The sequence below is a fragment of the Trachinotus anak genome, unplaced genomic scaffold, assembly GCF_046630095.1.
Source record: "Trachinotus anak isolate AG129_WGS33_773 ecotype Australia unplaced genomic scaffold, CSIRO_AGI_Tana_v1 ptg000031l, whole genome shotgun sequence".
NCBI lineage: Eukaryota > Metazoa > Chordata > Actinopteri > Carangiformes > Carangidae > Trachinotus > Trachinotus anak.
In genome coordinates, this window is record NW_027273882.1 from 3,827,452 (window position 1) to 3,845,821 (window position 18,370).

Sequence of the window (18,370 nt, forward strand, 5' to 3'; positions counted from 1 at the left end):
TTGGGACAAAAGAAGCAATTTAAAAACATCACCTTGGGCTCTTCACTACTTTATGACATTTTATGGACTAAACGATTAATAAATTGATTTTGAGCTAAGTTGATAATGAGAGTAATTGTTAGTTTCAACTGTAGTAACGTCACAGCTTGGTTTATTCTCAGAGGTGGGGGATGGGGATGCAATGTTGTAAAGTCTCTTCAGCCAAAGAAGAAAAAACATATATAAATGATATTTCTATTTACATTACATGCTGAATACATTTATATCATTGTGCAAATGATAATTCACAATAATGTTTTCCATAATGATAATATCCTGGTAGGCAACAATAATTATTTTCATTATCGATTTTCTTTCTAAGGGAATCATCTGTAACACACATCAAAATGCAGGGAAGTGGTGTATTGGACTCTATTCAGCCCTGAGTAGTGTCTGCAGGTATCGTCACAGGCTGTAAATAGATACCGCAACCTTCACAAAGAGGACGGGACAGTCTGTATGTTCCCTGTGAGGCAAAATCCAGGGCTGAGAAGTGTAACATTCATTGTGTTGAGGGCATGGTAATTCTGAAGGCGACTCAGAAGAGCATATTATCATTTTGATATTGATTTTAACTGCTGTATGCAAAGAGGACACTGTATAAATAGATTTTAATTATTGAAGAAACTGTAAGAGGACGACAGAATTATGATTCTGAAAATCCCCCTCCCCCCAGATGAAATTGTGCCCTTGCTTCATGATACGACTCTCATCCATTTTCCTATCTCTATATGTTATAAACAGAAAGCCCACATAGACTTCTGCATGTTTGACAGTGAGTCCATTCTGTAATATGAACTAAAGGAAAATACTGCTCGTGCTTCTTCTGATACATTTGTGAATCCTGAGATGTCAAACTCCTTGCCCTTCGTCTGTCTGGCCTGCTTTCACTATATTTACTGCTTTTCTTTCCCGTGTTTCTTAGAATACCACGTCTGCAGCAGGTTTCAACTTGTTGCAAGAGGCCTCAGCTTCACCTGTTGAAAAACCTGGGGAGAAAGGAGTCAGACTGGAAGAAACTAACCTGCCAAACAAGAAAACTGGTGAAATTAGTGTATGAGTGGACACACAACCTAGATAAAGCTGAACTAAAAACATCTCTGATCTGCAACCCCCAGCACAAATCTTCTTTACAGCTAAAAATGAAAATGAAAGTACGAAAATACGATAATAACAAAAATCTAAGAGGGAAACATCAGGCAGCAAGTTGTGACACGGTTCAGCTGAAAGGGTCACAGGTAAAAAAAAAGGTTGGGAGGGTTAATACCACTTTAGCCATGTGTGCAACTGACACACAAAACTGAAAAGTGAAGTATTATCATCGCTAAAGTAGATGTAGTCAGTATTTAAAGGTGTATTTTAAGCCTAGACTTCACTCTGACCCCTGAAAATCAGATAACTTGCTGATATGTTGGGCTGTATGTCGTTACAAGAAGCTCATCTTACCTTTTCCAATTATTGTGAGTGTGGCCGGACGTTAACCGGGAGCAGAAATGAGCAGCTGGGGCCGGGACACCTACGCTGCAATATTACATGACTCCAGTTCACAGTAAAAATAATCTACCACAGCCTGATGGATGCTGAAACGTATCGATGTTGGTATTTGAGAGTTTAAAAATATAGTAATGACGTGTTGGCGCAACATAAACATCTTTTTATATGGATTTCTGAATGTTTTGTGTTTTTATTTTAAAGAATTGTGCTGATATTCTGCAGCTCATAGTCATTTTGTGTCTCTTTGTAGTGACGTTGTGTCTCTTTGTTGTTGATTTGTGTCTCTTTGTTGTTGATTTGTGTCTCTTTGTTGTTGATTTGTGTCTCTTTGTAGCCTCGTAGTGTCTCTTTGTAGTCTCTTTGTGTCTCTTTGTTGTTGATTTGTGTCTCTTTGTAATCAGGTTTGTCTTTATTGTGGTTTGGGTCTCTTTGTGGTGATGTTGTGTCTCTTTGTAGTCTTGTTTTGTCTCTTTGTAATCAGGTTTGTCTTTATATTAATTTTGTGTCTCTTTGTAGTGATGTTGTGTCTCTTTGTTGTTGATTCGTGTCTTTTTTTTATCAGGTTTGTCTTTATATTAATTTTGAGTCTCTTTGTTGTTGATTTGTGTCTCTTTGTAGTCTTGTTGTGTCTCTTTGTAGTCTCGTTGTGTCTCTCTGTAATCAGGTTTGTCTTTATAGTCGTGTTGCGTCTCTTTGTGGTGATAGTGTGTTTCTCTGTGGTAATTCTGTGTCTGTTTGTTGTCGTTTTGTGTCTCTTTGTAGTCTCATTGTGTCTCTTTGTAGTCTCGTTGTGTCTCTTTGTAGTCTCGTTGTGTCTCTCTGTAATCAGGTTTGTCTTTATAGTCGTGTTGCGTCTCTTTGTGGTGATAGTGTGTTTCTCTGTGGTAATTCTGTGTCTGTTTGTTGTCGTTTTGTGTCTCTTTGTAGTCTCATTGTGTCTCTTTGTAGTCTCGTTGTGTCTCTTTGTAGTCTCGTTGTGTCTCTCTGTAATCAGGTTTGTCTTTATAGTCGTGTTGCGTCTCTTTGTGGTGATAGTGTGTTTCTCTGTGGTAATTCTGTGTCTGTCTGTTGTCGTGTTGTGTATTTGTGTCTTTTAACAGAGTTGTGTGACTTTCAGACCAGAGACTTCCAGTCTTCTCGTGGGGTCCGGCCTCTGCGGTGCTCAGCTGGGGACCGGTCCATGTCCTCTAACGCTACACCTGTCTTTTGTGTCTGAGTGCGTGTTCGTGCGTGTGTGCGTGTGCGTGTGCGTGAGAGAGAGTGTGGTGTAGGCTTTAGGACCCAGCGGAAACTTTCTCTCCGGTGCGGCAGAGCCTCTGCGGCTCGTCAGAGAGCGAGCAGGTCGGTTGGTGAGAGAGAGAGAGAGAGAGAGAGAGAGAGAGAGAGAGAGAGGCAGGCGGGGGAGCGCGAGCCAGCAGCGGAGAGAAGACCCGGTAGAGCGCGAGAAGGGGGAGAGAGAGAGAGAGAGAGAGATCGAGAGTGAACGAGAGGAGAGAGAGCGACGACCGTCAGGGTCCGGGTGCCTGAGGGACGGACGACACGGTAAATATAAACATTGCATTTTTTGGCTCGTCAACGTTTACAACCGGCACCCGTTATTTCCGTTAAGTTTTTTTTAACGGCGGTCATCTCCTGAAGTCATCGCTCGCGCGCTCCTGAGCCAAACCGTTGGTTCGTTTTTTTTTTTTTTTTTTTTTTTTTTTTTTTAAAAAAGCAGATGATGTGCGCGTGAGGACGGAGCGGGTGAACTTTCTTTCGAACGCCGCGAGGAAAATCACGGCGAACCGGACAGCCGTTAATTTAAACACCGTGTGTTCAACGTTGTCCGGTGGACCGTACCCCTCTCCCCTCAGGCTGCCCCCCCCCCTCCCACCCCCGGGCACCGGCAGGTAACGTTAAACCGGAGCGCACCGTCCGCTTCGACCACCAGATGCAGACAGACACATCAGCGCGCGGAACCGTCGGCTCCGCGGAGAGCGAGCGGGGCGGGCGCGCGCCTGCCGGGGTTAACGGGTGCATTCGGTCTGAAACGCGCCCCCGTGAGTGTTTTTTACCTGACCCACTAAAGCTTATCGTCGCTACACACTCGGACACGTGTCTCTCACCGGCCGCCCCCCCCCACACACACACACCCCCCGCCCCCCTCCCTCCCCCACCGGCGGGATTATCCGCCGTTTATGAGAAGCCGTCCGGTAAAGGCCGCATGAGGTCGCTCCCAATATTAATTGTCATAAAAACTGGACTCCGTCAACGAAGCGGCAGCTACAACGACACTTCCGGCGCACTCCTAAAAAATAAAAGCCTCATCGACGAACGTTATAGGCGGAGGTAAACACACGTTTTGTTTGCCAAACACTTCTTGTGTCAAAATGATCTCACGCAAGTTGCTGTTCAATGTATCAATAAATATCCTCCAGGTTGTCATCCAGAATCTCCTAATTTGAATTAATGTGCTGTTCATGGAAGATTTAACTTGGTTTTTTTTTTTGTTTTTTTTTGTTTTGTTTTTTTTGCCTGAGTTTGGTACAGGGGTGCAAATATTATTTTCATTTTTGGTACATTTTCAAATGATGTTTTTGATTTGGTCTAAAAAATGTTGGAAAAATGGCAGAGTAACAGTTCCTCAGAGCCAGACTGCATTACCAAGCCAACAAAGCAGGCAACTGCCCAGGGGCCCCAGAGCCCCAAAAGTCATCATTTGGCTCTACATAATTTGATTTATTGCAGATTTGTTAGGAATTTTTTACCACTGAAGTACAGTATCAGTTAAGACAGGCCCTCCATCCTCCATCTTGTCGCCTTTGTCATGAACAGGAACTCTGTCAAAATCTAGTTGAAGATCGTAGTTGTTTCAGTTTTTGCTGTGATCACTTGTTGTAAAGTTGTGTTTTCATCAAATTGCTTTAATATTCTCTATGTGTCGAGTAATTAACACACAGGAATCATTTGGGAAGGAAGCAGTATTTCATCATAGGCTGCAACCAACAAATATTGTCATGATTTATAAAATTTAAAGTGAAATGAAATTAAAAATGCCTATCATTATTCACTGAGGCCCAAACTAATGCATACAATAAGCCTTTTTTTTTCTTTTTCCTGGAAAAAACCCAAAATGTTGAGTTTAATACCATTGGAAACTGGGGGATGATATCAAGTATTTTCATTAGAGCAGCTGGTATCATTTTTGCTTAAAAATGACTTAAATGATGAACTATTATAAATACTCAGTTATTTATAAAAATGTTCCCAATTCATTTTATGTCAATTAACTCATCACTTAATCCATTTCAGCTCTAGTGTTAAAACTGGTTAAAACTAACACATGGTTGCTTTTTCATTATTTTCTGACTGAGAATATTAAGATTTAAATGCTTTTAAGTCAACAGTAAATAGAATATTCAGCATCTGCCCAACAGATTTGTGTCCCTGGCAGTGTGGAGAAGGTTTTGAAACAAGCCTGGGGACATAAACATTTCAGAAACTGTAGTTGAGTGAATAAACCATGTCAAATCTGTATAGTGAAAGCATGTTACTGACTTTATTGTTGACAGGTATTGGACTCATGACCTCAGGTGACCTTAGTACTTCCAAAAGCCTGCTAATGAATATTGACAGTATGAAAAGTGTTAAAAGTTGTGACATTTAAGTTGAAAAATAAGATGTACCTGCCTGTACAAACTTGTGTCTTTGTACTCAAGTTCAAAACACCTGTTTGTCTGTCAAGTTGCCATGATTAAATTATAATCCTCATCATTCAGTTCAAATTAAGTCAAATTTTGCTCTGAAAAAAAAAAAGACTTTACTCATTCTCAGAGGAGGGCATTCACATGTTACAGCAGCACAAAAGACATGTTAAAAGGAAAGCAAATAGATGAAGAGCAATTTAAATTAAATAAGACAATAAAGAAAATTATATAGTTCATGCTTTTATTGTGAAAACACATCACCTACTTCCCTGTCTTGTCACTGTCTGAGTCTCACTACCTTGACACACCTCTGAAGCTTTTTCTCTGCGCAACCATTTCTCCTCCCACCAGTACAGGCTCCTGCCTGGGCCTTTCACTATGGTCTAATTTAAACCACTGCTGGCATGAAGACTGGAACAATTTAAAGCAGTTTATATACATTTGCTATAAGAGTTTGAGGTGCGTGTGTGTGACCTAAATACACAGAACTTGGAGGAGCTGGTTGGCCTGGAGCCTGGGGCTTGTGCAGGGAGCCCCCGAGGGTGGTGGGGTGGATACTGTACACCCATTTCTGCAAAGTTTCCACCCCTGTCTTTCCGCTGGTAACACTGGCCGGCTGCCTGTTGTCTTTACAGTAGGTGATGCAAGGCCACAGCATGAGGAGTGACATACTGTACAATACATCTTGAGCAAAGCCAGACACATTGGCTGCAGTCAAACTGTGCTCAGATCCAGATCACTGCTGAGATCCAGCTTTCTTTTAGGCTCTTGCAAACGTTGTATCTAAGCTCCTTTTGTGCTCCTTTTGTGATCAGTATCTGACACCAGTCTGAACAAATCATCCCTGAACTTACTCGCAAAAAATACAGGAACAAAAACTTACATCTTCATGCAGAAGTAAGTCAGTGAAATGGAGGCTACTTTGACAAATGTCATCATTTGTTGTGCAATGTGTGTGCCTAGGTGCAGCTTAGCTCTGTCCATAGAAAATAAATAGGTTTTATTTATAAATCCCAAAATCACAACCTCTTAAAAAAATATTTAATGGGAAAAAATGGATGAAAACTCTGGAAAATCCTTTAATATGTTTTTAAAGACATCACAAACAAAGATCAGGTCAGCTGTTTAAATCAACAGGACCTGTGCATGAGGTGTATTAAACTAAGAATCACTATGTGGCAGGTAGTGTAAATGTGTTAATGTAAATTTGTTTGGGAATTTGCACCGATGTAGGAAAATACAAACTAAAGCCCTAAGGACCTTATGGCAGGTTGCATGCTGTGGTGGTGCTGATTTTATTCTTACGTGCAGATCACTAGATTTAGGTTAATGTGACAAACTAACTGACACACAGCAAACGTGTACCAGGACAGTGCTCCACAATAGCCTCACTGGTTGGTTTCGTGTTATCTCGGTAAAGTATAACGAAGATGCCATGTGTAGTTTGCAGTGTGCTCCGTGCTAATGGATACTTAGCGGTAACAAGATACACAATGCAAATAGAGTGGGAGGAACTGGTGTCTTTAGAGCCCCCCACTAACTTTTGCCCCAGGGCCTCCAAGTGGCTTAATCAGCCCTGCATAGCCACACTACTTCCACTTGATGCTGCATTTCCAGATAATAATACTCACTAAATAGACTGCAAACAGTCTGTCAAAAATGAGTTAGCATTTGAACTCGTTTGACTTTGTTTGTGTTTCGTAAATAGCCTTAGTAATAACTACACTTTGTAATATTGAAGAATTGTGACATTAGCCCTGTCCATTATCTTCAAAGCGGCAATAACCAGTACTTTATAATAACAATGTTTCAATTGAAAACTTGAAATTTATGTGACTTTGAAGTCACCCCTAGAGAATTATCGGCCGAATTTGTTGCTTCTCTTGACATTCCTGTGTTTTATAGTGTGAAGTCCTTTCAGCTCATTGTTTAGCTACAACTTTACTCTCACTGCTCTCATTGTGTCATTTTTGGTGGCAGCTGTTTTTAGAGAAAATGCTCTAAAAGCCCACTTTACTCTACCTGCTCAGCACCAAACATTAGACAGACACAGTTAGAAACTAGCATCTGAAGAGCCCGATATTTGCCTCAGGCTAGCACAGTGGAGACCAAAAACAGAGCAAAAAAACAAAACAAAACAGTGAATTAATTCATCAGGTGGAGAAAATACAAATACAAATTAATTAAAATGTTGTTCTGTTACTGTTGGATGTGCAAATAAGCAATTGTCTGCTATAATGTTTATAATATATTTATAGCTTTTAAAAGCTGATATGTCAATTTTGTGTTCGCAGTTTATTTATGCTGCCCCCAAGTGGCCAAAAATAAATAATTGTTAGTAATAATAACACGTTGGGAAAAGAACACGCAAAGAACACGTTTTCAGAACGAGCAGGTTTATTTCAGTCTGTAACCTGAATTTCTGTCTTTGGGTTAGTTTATCATAGAGATGATGTTTGGTTGGGTTTAGGCCTAAGGCTGGGTAAACGTTAAGGTAAGGGGAAACATTAATGGACTAATGATTATTTTACATATCAATTAATTGGCTGATTGTTATTTTATGAAATATTGACCATGCAAACTTCCCACAGCCCAAGGTGACATTTTCAAATTGCTTGATTTGTATGTGCATCAATCCAGAACTCAAAGATATTTCATTATATGTGATAAAGAAAAGCAGCAAGTCCTCAGCTCTGACATTGCGCTGATAAATCTGAGTAACTTTAACTCACATACTTTACATCTGCTTGCCCTTTTTTTGGTAGTTTGTATCCCCTGCATAAACACTCAGAAAAGTTGGAGCAGAGCAAATTGCTTTGGATTTGACCGAGAACTTAAACAACATGTTTGACTCAAGCAACGTTTGGCCTCCCAGTGTGATCAGTCAGCTCCTTCATGTCCCTGAAAGACTTAAACTGTAAGCAGATATGAGCCTAATAGACAGATATGGGCTCATTCTGTTGAAGTTTGTTTACCAATAACCGCTGATATACGGCCTTTATCATTCTCAAGTGCCCAAAATCTGCCAAAACAAATGGAGAAGACTGTGTGTGGGAGCACATTTCAAACCAAATGTTTATGAAGTCGAGGTTTTACACTCAAAACTTGTTGTGATCTTTTGAATCGGTCCCTGTGCCCGCTTGAAAACAGATTTCAGTTTAAATTTCCCTTGTTCTTGCTCAGTAGTTTTGTCATTAACTAACTTCCATAGACAGAATAATATTATTGAAGATGATGAGGCAAAAGATGGCCAAGATGTCCATTTTTCCATTTTTTTTACACTATCGCAAGGAATCTCGTCCAGTGTCACATTTATTCCTCAAAAAAACTAATCATTTGCACTCAACAGCTTCTCAAATGTGAAGATTTGTTGTTTTCCTCCGTTTTATATCATTGTAAATCAGATCCCAGTAGGTTTGGGACGGTTAATCAGTTATTTTAAAGTGTCACCTTAGATTCTTATTTAAACAATTCCTTAAAAACAAGCATTATATTTATATTCATGATTCCTGGTAGCCTTAAAACTCACCCAGTGACCTTTTTTGATGACATGTCATTGCCTTCTCTCAATGTGTCCTTTTTGCATCTATGATATGTTGCCAAAAAAGGGTGCAAAAAAAAAAGAGTTAACTGATAAATTCATTAATTATTACTCCAAATAATTGTTAGTTGCAGCCTTGGGCCACAGATGAAAGTGGCTGAAATCAGGATTGAAATTTTCACCTTCAGTTTTTGTTTTTTCCCCTGTTTACACCATGATTACAGAACATATCTGTGTCATGCTTGTAGGAATTTTTTTTTCAGATTTTAGCCATGATTTTTACCTGCAGCCATTTTGTCTAATGAAATGGGCACATACAGGCCACATCAATCATAGTGTGAAAGCTGTGTTGAAAGCTACCCTGATTCCAGCAGATTCCTCTGAGGCACCTGCATTTGTGTGTGTGTGTGTGTGTGTGTGTGCGCGTGTGTGCGCATTAATGTGTGTTAACTTGTTACTGCCCTGAAATGCAGTATGTTTCTGCTCTGCATGTGCAGGGATCCCATCCATCAACTGTTGTTCATAGAGACACACAAAGACACAAACACACACACCTGTTGCACAGTCATGACCCTGGGGTTTTGTGTGTGTGTGTGTGTGTGTGTGTGTGTGTGTGTGTGTGTGTGTGAAAGGCTGAGCAAAAGGTGGATAGACTGAGGAATTGTACATCCACTCATGTCATGCTGTGTGTGTGTCTTTTCCTTTTTCCTCCCAGGAGAGGGGGAGGACTGAGTGAGCGAGTGATCGTCTGACCGACCAACCGACCGACAGACAGCTTGAATGAAGCCGCACCTGGTGCTTCTGAGGGCCTTTCCCATGTTTTGATTTGTTCCATTTTTTTTTACTTTCTACACTTGGTTTCACCGAGCCGCTCCTTGCCATGCCGTCCAACAGTCCTGCTGCCACCGAGCCGCCCCAGACCCCAGAGAATGACGCCTCCAATGATGTGGTGAGAAAGGGATTATTCCTTTTACACTGTATTTATTTATTTACAAAAGCTTAAATGATTTTGGTTAGATCTACTACTGATTATACTCATCCCACCATATCAGCAATAGCACTAATAACACCTCTGCTATTATCATGACAATAATTCATTTTACCAGCAGTGGAAAAGTCCTCTAATTGAGTGAAACCAGCAATACACTGGAAAAAAATATCAAATCAAACATAAAAGTCAGGCAATCAAAGTTTTATAGAAGTATAAAGATTTAAGATACATGTATGGAGTCAGAAGCGTGCCAAATCTGAAGTGTGCTCTAATCTTACATTAGGGGAGACAACATTAGAGTGTTAAGAAAACTGCAATACAGTGAGTTTCAAAGATAAAAAAAATCACAAAAAAATACAAATGCAAGAAAAAGGAACATTAAAGGATTTTTAAAATGGAGAAATCACAGAGATTGAAAAACAAATAAAATTAATTTTCAAAAGTAAATAATAGAATAAATAAAAGAATGTATTTATAAGTGAGGTTAAAATATAGTGCACAGGTATTTTAAGACAATATATCAATGTTTTGACTGTTCTGTACATTTCTAGACATGAAAGTGTACAGGTTGTAAAAAACAAAACTATCTGTCTAAATCAAAAAGGATACTTCAGAGTAGAGTTTCTAGTTGTCCTATATTGAAATAATAATAATAAAATGAAAAATAAGGAAATAGAATTATTAACTGGTAAATCTCCTGATGTGTGTGATGTATTTTTTATTTTTTTGAATTGTTGAATTGTATAACTTACAGACCTCACATTACACATCTTTCTAAAAATGTATCCATGCATTAAAAGATTATAATTAAACAAAGAAAAGGTGGCACAAAAATGGCCCTATCAAGATGCCATTAAAATGTATTAAGTTTTACAGCAGGTATCATCAGTAAAAGTACTCATTTTGATGATTGGTCCCTTTTGGAGTGTTAAATTACTGGTGCATTAATGTATAAGCAGTATTCAAGTGATGTACAGTAAGTGCAGGCACTTCTCTACTCACATCTTGTTAATATACTGCTGAGTAATTTAAATTGTGGTACTACATCAATTTTATGGAGGTCATTACAGTGTGGAGCTAATTGTTACAGATATTTTCTCACTGTAAATAAAGCAGATTTAAACTTAAATACTTATAAAAACATAAATACTCAAGTGTTCATACTTCAAAATTTAAGTGATACTCCTAAAACTTCTTCTACTCTGCTATTATTACTACAGTTTGTGTTACTATTGCTGCATCCGTTATTATACATATTGAAACACTAATGCTGTTATTTTGGCAGCCACTGATATTATGCAGGAAGTATAGTCATCAGATAAATGTTGTTATTTAAAACATTCAATATTTCCCTCTGTAAATAGTGTTGTAAGTAGAAATGAAAATACCTATAAAATGGAAATACATAAATAAAGTGGTAGCACTACAAAATTGTATTTTAAGTGCATCGCTTAGATATATGCACACCTAGTTTTGGACCCACAGCTCTCACCACCACTACAACTACTACTTCTTCTGTTGCTACTATTGCTACTATTACTGTTATTATAGCTGCTTCTATTATTGTACATATTGAAATACAACTACTGTTATTTTTAAAGCCGCAGATATTATTACAACTACCACCACTTTTACTACAGCTATCATTACCACTACTACTTTGGCTTCTCAGCATGTGCTTGAGAGCTTTTTTTAGCCAACACACACAGAAAATCTGGCAGGTCAGACTGTGTGTGTTTCTAATAATTAAACTTACAGTTATTTATTTACATTCACCACGGGCTCCTCTGCATTCCACACACTCACCCAACCACATGCAGGTGAGACCAGTGCAGGGCTTCCAGTCTCAAACAGTCTTTTTTTTTTTTTTTTACTTTACACAAATGAGCATGCACGCTCATGCACAAACACACACATTACCACACAGTCAGACATACACGAGGTGAAAAATGGCTCCTTTCATTTGCGCCCCCAGAGCCCAGGGCAGCCCTCGTAAATCTGTGAGAAGTTTGAAGTTCATTCTATAGTGCTGCTATATAAAGAACCACCTTACTCACTTACTTCCACATTCACACAGTGGCAAAGAGCCAACACGCACAAAGTTTCCCTTATAGAGTTTGTTCGGCTTTTTAACATCCTGAGACTTAACTCTCTGTGTTTCTCAAAGAGTCAGAAAAGCTCAGGGAGAAATCAGAGTGAGTCACAGTGTTTGGGAAGACATGGCGAGTTACTTGTAGGAGAATAGAGGTGTGGGAGGTTTGATTGATTTCAGTTACAATCCATTGCACTTGACAGAAGTTACTGTTCAGATGTTGAGGATAGACAGATATTTCTGTGGGTTCAAATAACAGCATAAAAGAAAAAAAAGGGGCACCCACTCATTAGAAATGATGCCTTAGTCCCATGAAACAAAGTGACATGAAAACGAGCAAAGTGAAATCTTTGTTTGTTCTGTTTAGTTGTTTTTTTATTTCCGCAGCTGCATTTGTTGCAATGTGAGCTTAACCTCAAAAACCTCAAATTTAATTTAAAATTGAGAATATTTAAATAAAATGTATGGAGAAATTATATCAGTTTTTAGGTTACCAGAAAACTGACTTTTCGCTGTAAAATCAGGCCTGAAACTCATATTTGTAACCTAAATTTGTGCTTGTGTAATGTTCGTGACTTTCACAATGTTTTTAAAGCTGCTGGAAATATACAGTCACAGGCTTTGAAATATATGAACATCACTGCACAAGCTCAGGACTTTAGTGACCTTTTATTTTGGCCCATACATGTCTATCATTTTTTAATAACTTGAAAATTAGCACTTAGCACTGCTTCTTTCCCTTAATGCACCAAGCACAGCTAAGCACCATCTTTGAGAATTTAGCTCATGTTTCCTCTCTAATGCTTTTACTACCAAGTGCCAACATTAATGCTACGTACAGTATTTGTTGCAAAGTACTAAGACAGTTCGAAGGCAACATCCTGATCATATGGACAGTGCTTTTCTGTCCCATCTCCAAAGCCTTAAGGCGACGGTATGCTTTGAATGGAGCTAGCTCATGTGTTGTGTCTGAAGGGCAAACCTTTAATGTGTCAGTACTGCTTATTTCAGGGATGCGATTGCTTAAATTTGACATCTGCTGTAATACAGATGTGTAGAGGCTGAATCTGGATAAAAGAGTCGTGTTTGTTCCGTTGACAGCTTTATTAACCAATGATTAGACGAGTAATGGATTCAAAGTGAAATACAGAAAGAAAGCAGAGGAGGAGGGGGAAAGAAGAAACGACCGCAAGAAAGAAAAGGGGAGAGGAGGATGTGGGGATGGGGAAGAAAGAAAGGGGACAAGCTGTCTGCTGATGATGGGATCCTCCTCTGCCCGCCTGGTTTGCAGTCTGGTCGCTTAGCAACTGCAGCAGCCTAAAATAACCTGCCGGGAGACAGAAATAGACCAAAGATATATGGCCAGATTGGCTTGTGTGTGTCTTTGGTTGTGTTGACATGTTCCTGAAAAGATTTGGTTGAGTGGTTTTCCAGCTCTGTTGTTGTTATATTTCTCTTTTTTTTGTACTTTTGTTGCACTTTCATCACATGAGTACAGTTGTTTTGTTAAAACGTGTGTGTTTGTGTGTGTGTGTGTGTGTGTGTGTGTGTGTGTGTGTGAGTGTGCGTCGTGACACAAGCATATGGACAGCACACTAGGCTGGCAGGCGTGGGGCCATTACCAGTTCTAGCTGGTTGCTATGCTGATCGTCAGGGAAGTGACATCAGAATGTTTAGTCAGCACGGCGGCCCCGTCAGAGACAGTTGCTAAGCAGTTTCCGCACCTTAGTAACCACTCCACTGTCACGCTGACAGAGGGAGGAAGACATTAATAGAAATTAACCTGACATCAGGCAACGCACGGAGTCAGGTAGCACTGATTATAGCAGGAGGAACAGAGCAGGTGTTATTATTAAACTCAGAGAGTACAGTGATGTGAAATGTGTTCCACAGACTTTCTTGTGGAGCCTTACACAACAAAAGCACAAGAGTAGGTCACACAAGCAGCAAAACACTGAATGTAGTTTTGTATGATCAACAATAATAACAAAAACTACAGAAGCAGCAGAACAAAGATGGTAATAAGAGAGTAGCTTTAACGGTGACAGTCTGACATTTAGGGGTTACAATAAGTTTCAAAGGCCACACACAGCTGCCAAAGCCACACTGAAGTGCACTTCCTCAAAAATGTAACCATTAATTGGATCTATTGCGGATACAGAGACCACGAGAACTGTGACTGGTCAGCATGGCTACCCCCTGAATGTTTATGCTCAGGTTTCTGATGCCAGTTGAGATTATTGATAGTGAAAATTAAGAGGCAAGTTCTCTTCTCTCTTTCTGCAACCAATCTCCACCTCGAAACCTTCTTCTTGCCGTGATCGTTGCTCTCTAGCACACAGAACGTCTTTCTGGTGCCTCTCATTGGTTGTACTCCTGTGTACATCACTTACCGCTGTTAAAGCTCCGAACAAGTTGTGTAATTAAAAACAATACTCCTTCTGACTGGTGATTTTAAAGCTGCTTGGTTCACTTCAGTAATACAAAAGTCTAATGTTTCTTCCTTTTAACAGTGACATTTATTTCATTACTGCCCGAGGCAGTGATGCACATAAAGAGCGTTCAAATATGAATAAAAAGGCCTGTAATAAAAATCTCTGCAGCTGGCACATTCCTGCCTCCTGGCTAAAATATTAAAATACTCTTAAAGTAACAGGCCTAATCTCCTACATGATGAAACCACATTAATGTTTTGACTGCTCAACTAAAGAGCAGCAGGTGTTGCTTATTTTATTTGGCTCTTTCACATGTCCTCTTGGGTCTAATGAAAATTTTGCACAGACCCAAGGCTCTCAGCAAGTTAAAGTTTGCCCAGAGCTGATGTAAAAATAGAAAGTGTGGACCTGACCCGGGTTTGGTCGGACCCTCAAATTACCAGGGATTGTATCTACGCAGAGATTACTACTGTAGGGGAGACGGCAGGTTTATAGCTCTGGGGAAAAAAAAAACCACTCACACCTAATCTGATTGTGACTGAGTGGAGTTTTGGTTCTTTGTACCAAACATGATTCGCACCACTCAGGCTTCTCGTCTCCTCAACCCACTGTCTCTACAGTATATTGGCTCTTTTTGCATGCATTAATTATTAATTATTATGTTATTAAAGCTAGAAAACACCCACCATTATCAGGCACAGAGGCAGAGGTGGGACAAAGTCGATGTTTTGCAAAGTCACCAGTAAATCCTAAACCCTATATTTTGTGTCCGAAAAAAAGTCACTAAATGCTTACATCCCATTTTTGTGTTTAAGCAGAGTAACAGTTAGTTTATTGAATTAACAGAAATAATTAAGAGAGATGCTGACCTTACCAAGTGGATCAGGTATCAGCCAGATGGGAGTAATCCACATTAAATACAGTTTATTCACCTACGTAATTATGAATGTCAGTCTCTGCACTATAATCACTTTTTATCGTATCTGGACAATAACCTGAGTGTCATATTTCGTCTTTCTGGTGGTCCCATTGCCAAACTTTCCCTCCAGTACAAGTAATATGACTGGCCACAGAGTGTACGGGTGGTCAGGAAAATGAATGAAATTTGCTGTTTTTAACTTTTTTTTTATGACATAATTGTAAATGTATGGGCCTGGGGAGGATATCAAATCATCTCAAGTCATGAGGCTGAAGTTCAAGTGAAGTCAAGACTCGTTGGTGCTGAAGTCAAGTCTCTTTTGATTGAAATCAACTCCACATGTCTGCAAGGAGGCCTGTGAACCAGCGAGCCGCCGACCACACTGAAGCTGTAAGAAGGGCTTTTCAGTTTGACATGACATAACAAATTAAAAGTGAGCACAGAAAGAAATATTGGACAATGTTATCTCAGCTCAGACTGTAATCTCATCAGGCAGTCCCTCTGGTTAGAAGCCTCTCAAAGTGGTTTTTAACATTGATTTTCACCGCACACTATCTAGTTAAAACACAGGTGCAGCAAGCTATTTTTATTCCATATATCGCTGTAAAATCACACCACTGCTATTCTCCTGTACTGCACCACTTCGACTCTGCCCTGAGCAGAGCAGAGGAAGCTGTTTAAATCTGCTGAGAGGAATTCATTTAGCTTCAAAGCTCCACATGAGGCAGCAATATAAGGACATGCAGAGACGCATGATGTTATCAAGATCTTGACAGGTTTGTAAATGAATTATCTAAATCTGTAAGAGATTTTGGCCTCTCTTTGTTTTACATATCCACGCTCACTCCGGGGCAGATCTGCTAGTACAACATGCGTTCCTGTCTGTTTTACTAAACACAGCTGGATTTCATGTCTGTAAAAATATAATTTACTGGCTTTCTCTTTCATATTTTATATTTATTTATTTTTTCGTATTTCTGCTTTGTTCAATCAGAACTCAGCTGGGTTTTGTGAAATTTGTTTTGAGAGTAGTTTGTTTTGGAATTGATCTTCAGTTTAGCGTCCTCTCTCGTGAAAAGGTCATAAAAACTGTGAAATTTGGCTTTCTCCAAACTGCAGATACTCTGGTTATTGAAAACTATTAACAGCATGCTGCTCCCCTTTTCTCATTCTACTCTGCTCTCCAGTCTCTACCCTGGAGAGTTTCTTAACCACATTGCCTCAGATGATTGTTGCTTTAATGCGGGCCTCACTGCTGACATCAATTATAACTTCATACAGTCATTTGATTGGCTCAGTGTTTGATGTGGCCTCTCTGTGCCTGGTCAGAGTGAAGATGGAGCAGACCAGGACAGTCCAGAGGAGGGGACGCCAGCGAGCCCCCGCAACAAGCGCAGAGTGGGCCGCCCTGGCAGGAAACGCAAACAGCTGCTTCCTGTGAGTACTGTAATAATAGCCTGTCATTGGCCTTTGATGCTTAAAACCACAGCAGAGTGATTGATTGATCTGTTCACCTATACACAATTTCACTGTCCGAGCTGAAAAGACACTTTAAACACGCATGCACTGTTTCCAGGGGCACTTTCATTCACTTTGATGCAGACTGTCAGCTCAGTTTTTCTCACAGAAATCTGAGGACACACTGCAGTGATCAGGTGTCACATCTGAGTGTGTTTGACAGATATTGTGACGGAGCACTTGCCTCCTCATAGCAGCTTGTTGTGGTTTCTGCTCCTCTGCTTTTATGTTACACTGAGGCATTTTACCAGCACTGTGTCTGAAAACGGGGATGCCCCTGCAGTGTGCAATGACTGGTTCTAGAGCTGAACACTTCAGCGCGTTCACTCTCCATCAACATGTAACGTTAGCTTCATTTCCTCATGATTTTCAACTTTGTCATCATTATCACTTATCAACACGGCTCCATCCCCCGCATTTTCCACACACTTGCTGTTATCACTTTGCTTAAAGTCACAGAAGAATCTTTAGCGTCAGCAATGTGATGAATTTCCGATTTTAACAGAATCTGTGGTCTGTTGTAATAACGAGAGGAATTTGAATCATATCCTTCAGATTTGATGGGATTGCTCAAATGTTGGTATGACCTATTGAATATAGAGCGATAAGGAGCTGTGGATGACTGTTGGCCTCCACCCACACCTCCCTCACTTGTTAGTTCAGGAGGAGGGAGAAATGAATAACTGACACCACAACCGCACTCGGTGGAATTGTAAACAAGTTTTTTGATATTTAAACACACAACCACAATGATATTGCTCTGCTTGCTACTTGGTAACGCTCACGCGAAGTTTGTTTGGATGAATTAATGCATCTGCCTCCAACAAATTCTGTGTTTGTTTAATGGGGTTTGAAAGACGGAGGAGTCGACGTTTCTGGAAGTGTTTCTCCCCATTCTGTATTCCCATTTCAAAACTCAGTGTTACGTCTCAGAGAAACATGGGACTCTCCCTGGAAAGAAAAGATTCATAGAATTTTACAATCCTATTTTGTCTCTGAGAAAACTCGTCGCTCATTTTTTTAACACAACACTTTGGCAGTTTGCTTTTAAACTCCGTAGACTGTGATGTAGAGTATTTAAATAAAAACATTATTTAGATCCTGACTGATCTTGTTGGCCTGTTGGGAGTTTTTAAATAACCATTTAAGTTAATGATGCATAAAATGTGCACACATCTCTACATTAGACTGCAGGTGTTTAATCCACTGACGGTAAAGGAGCCTAAATTATAGCAGATTGTAGCTCTAGTAGTAATGGTGGTAATGTAATGACCAAACAGAACATCAGTATTGATGTTTTCTATAAAACTCAAGGTTACATTCTGAGATATAAGTTGCATGTATTGATAAGACTCAACTATTAAACTCAGCCTGAATAACATTATATATTTTAACGCAAAAAAAATACAATACCCATGAGTCTTCGCTGCGATTGCCATGCAGTGAATTTTATCATAGTTGGGTTTTTTTTTAAGCCATAGTTGTTAAATTTATCCAAAGTTGATCAAAAATGGTTAAACTGAACTGATTGAAGCTGCTGATTTAAAATGAACTTTTCTCAGTTCCATTGTCTTCAACTTTCATTCTTTCATCAGTGGTGCATGTAACCGAATTTTAGGTTCTGTTATTTGTAGTTTCTTGCTGAAATCCACCTT

General features: G+C 39.7%; 2 protein-coding genes across 9 annotated transcripts in view; both read left to right on the forward strand.

Annotated features, from left to right (window-relative positions):
- Positions 1-1,737, forward strand: part of LOC139612210 (dystrobrevin beta-like) — a 43,491-nt gene extending 41,754 nt beyond the window's left edge. The window contains exon 21 of the mRNA XM_071467534.1: positions 965-1,737. Coding sequence (XP_071323635.1) covers positions 965-1,023 — 59 coding nt within the window. The 3' untranslated portion in view covers positions 1,024-1,737. The remainder of the gene's footprint in view (positions 1-964) is intronic.
- Positions 1,738-2,935: 1,198 nt separating this feature from the next.
- LOC139612083 (DNA (cytosine-5)-methyltransferase 3A-like) overlaps positions 2,936-18,370 on the forward strand; it is a 106,162-nt gene continuing 90,727 nt past the window's right edge. For 7 of the 8 annotated variants that reach the window (XM_071467259.1, XM_071467261.1, XM_071467262.1 and 4 more), the window contains exons 1-2: positions 9,492-9,709; positions 16,527-16,634. In XM_071467259.1, the coding sequence (XP_071323360.1) occupies positions 9,641-9,709; positions 16,527-16,634 (177 nt within the window). In that variant the 5' untranslated portion in view covers positions 9,492-9,640. Of the gene's footprint in view, positions 3,076-9,475; positions 9,710-16,526; positions 16,635-18,370 lie in introns of those variants that run through there. The other variant, XM_071467260.1, reaches the window with a different exon arrangement.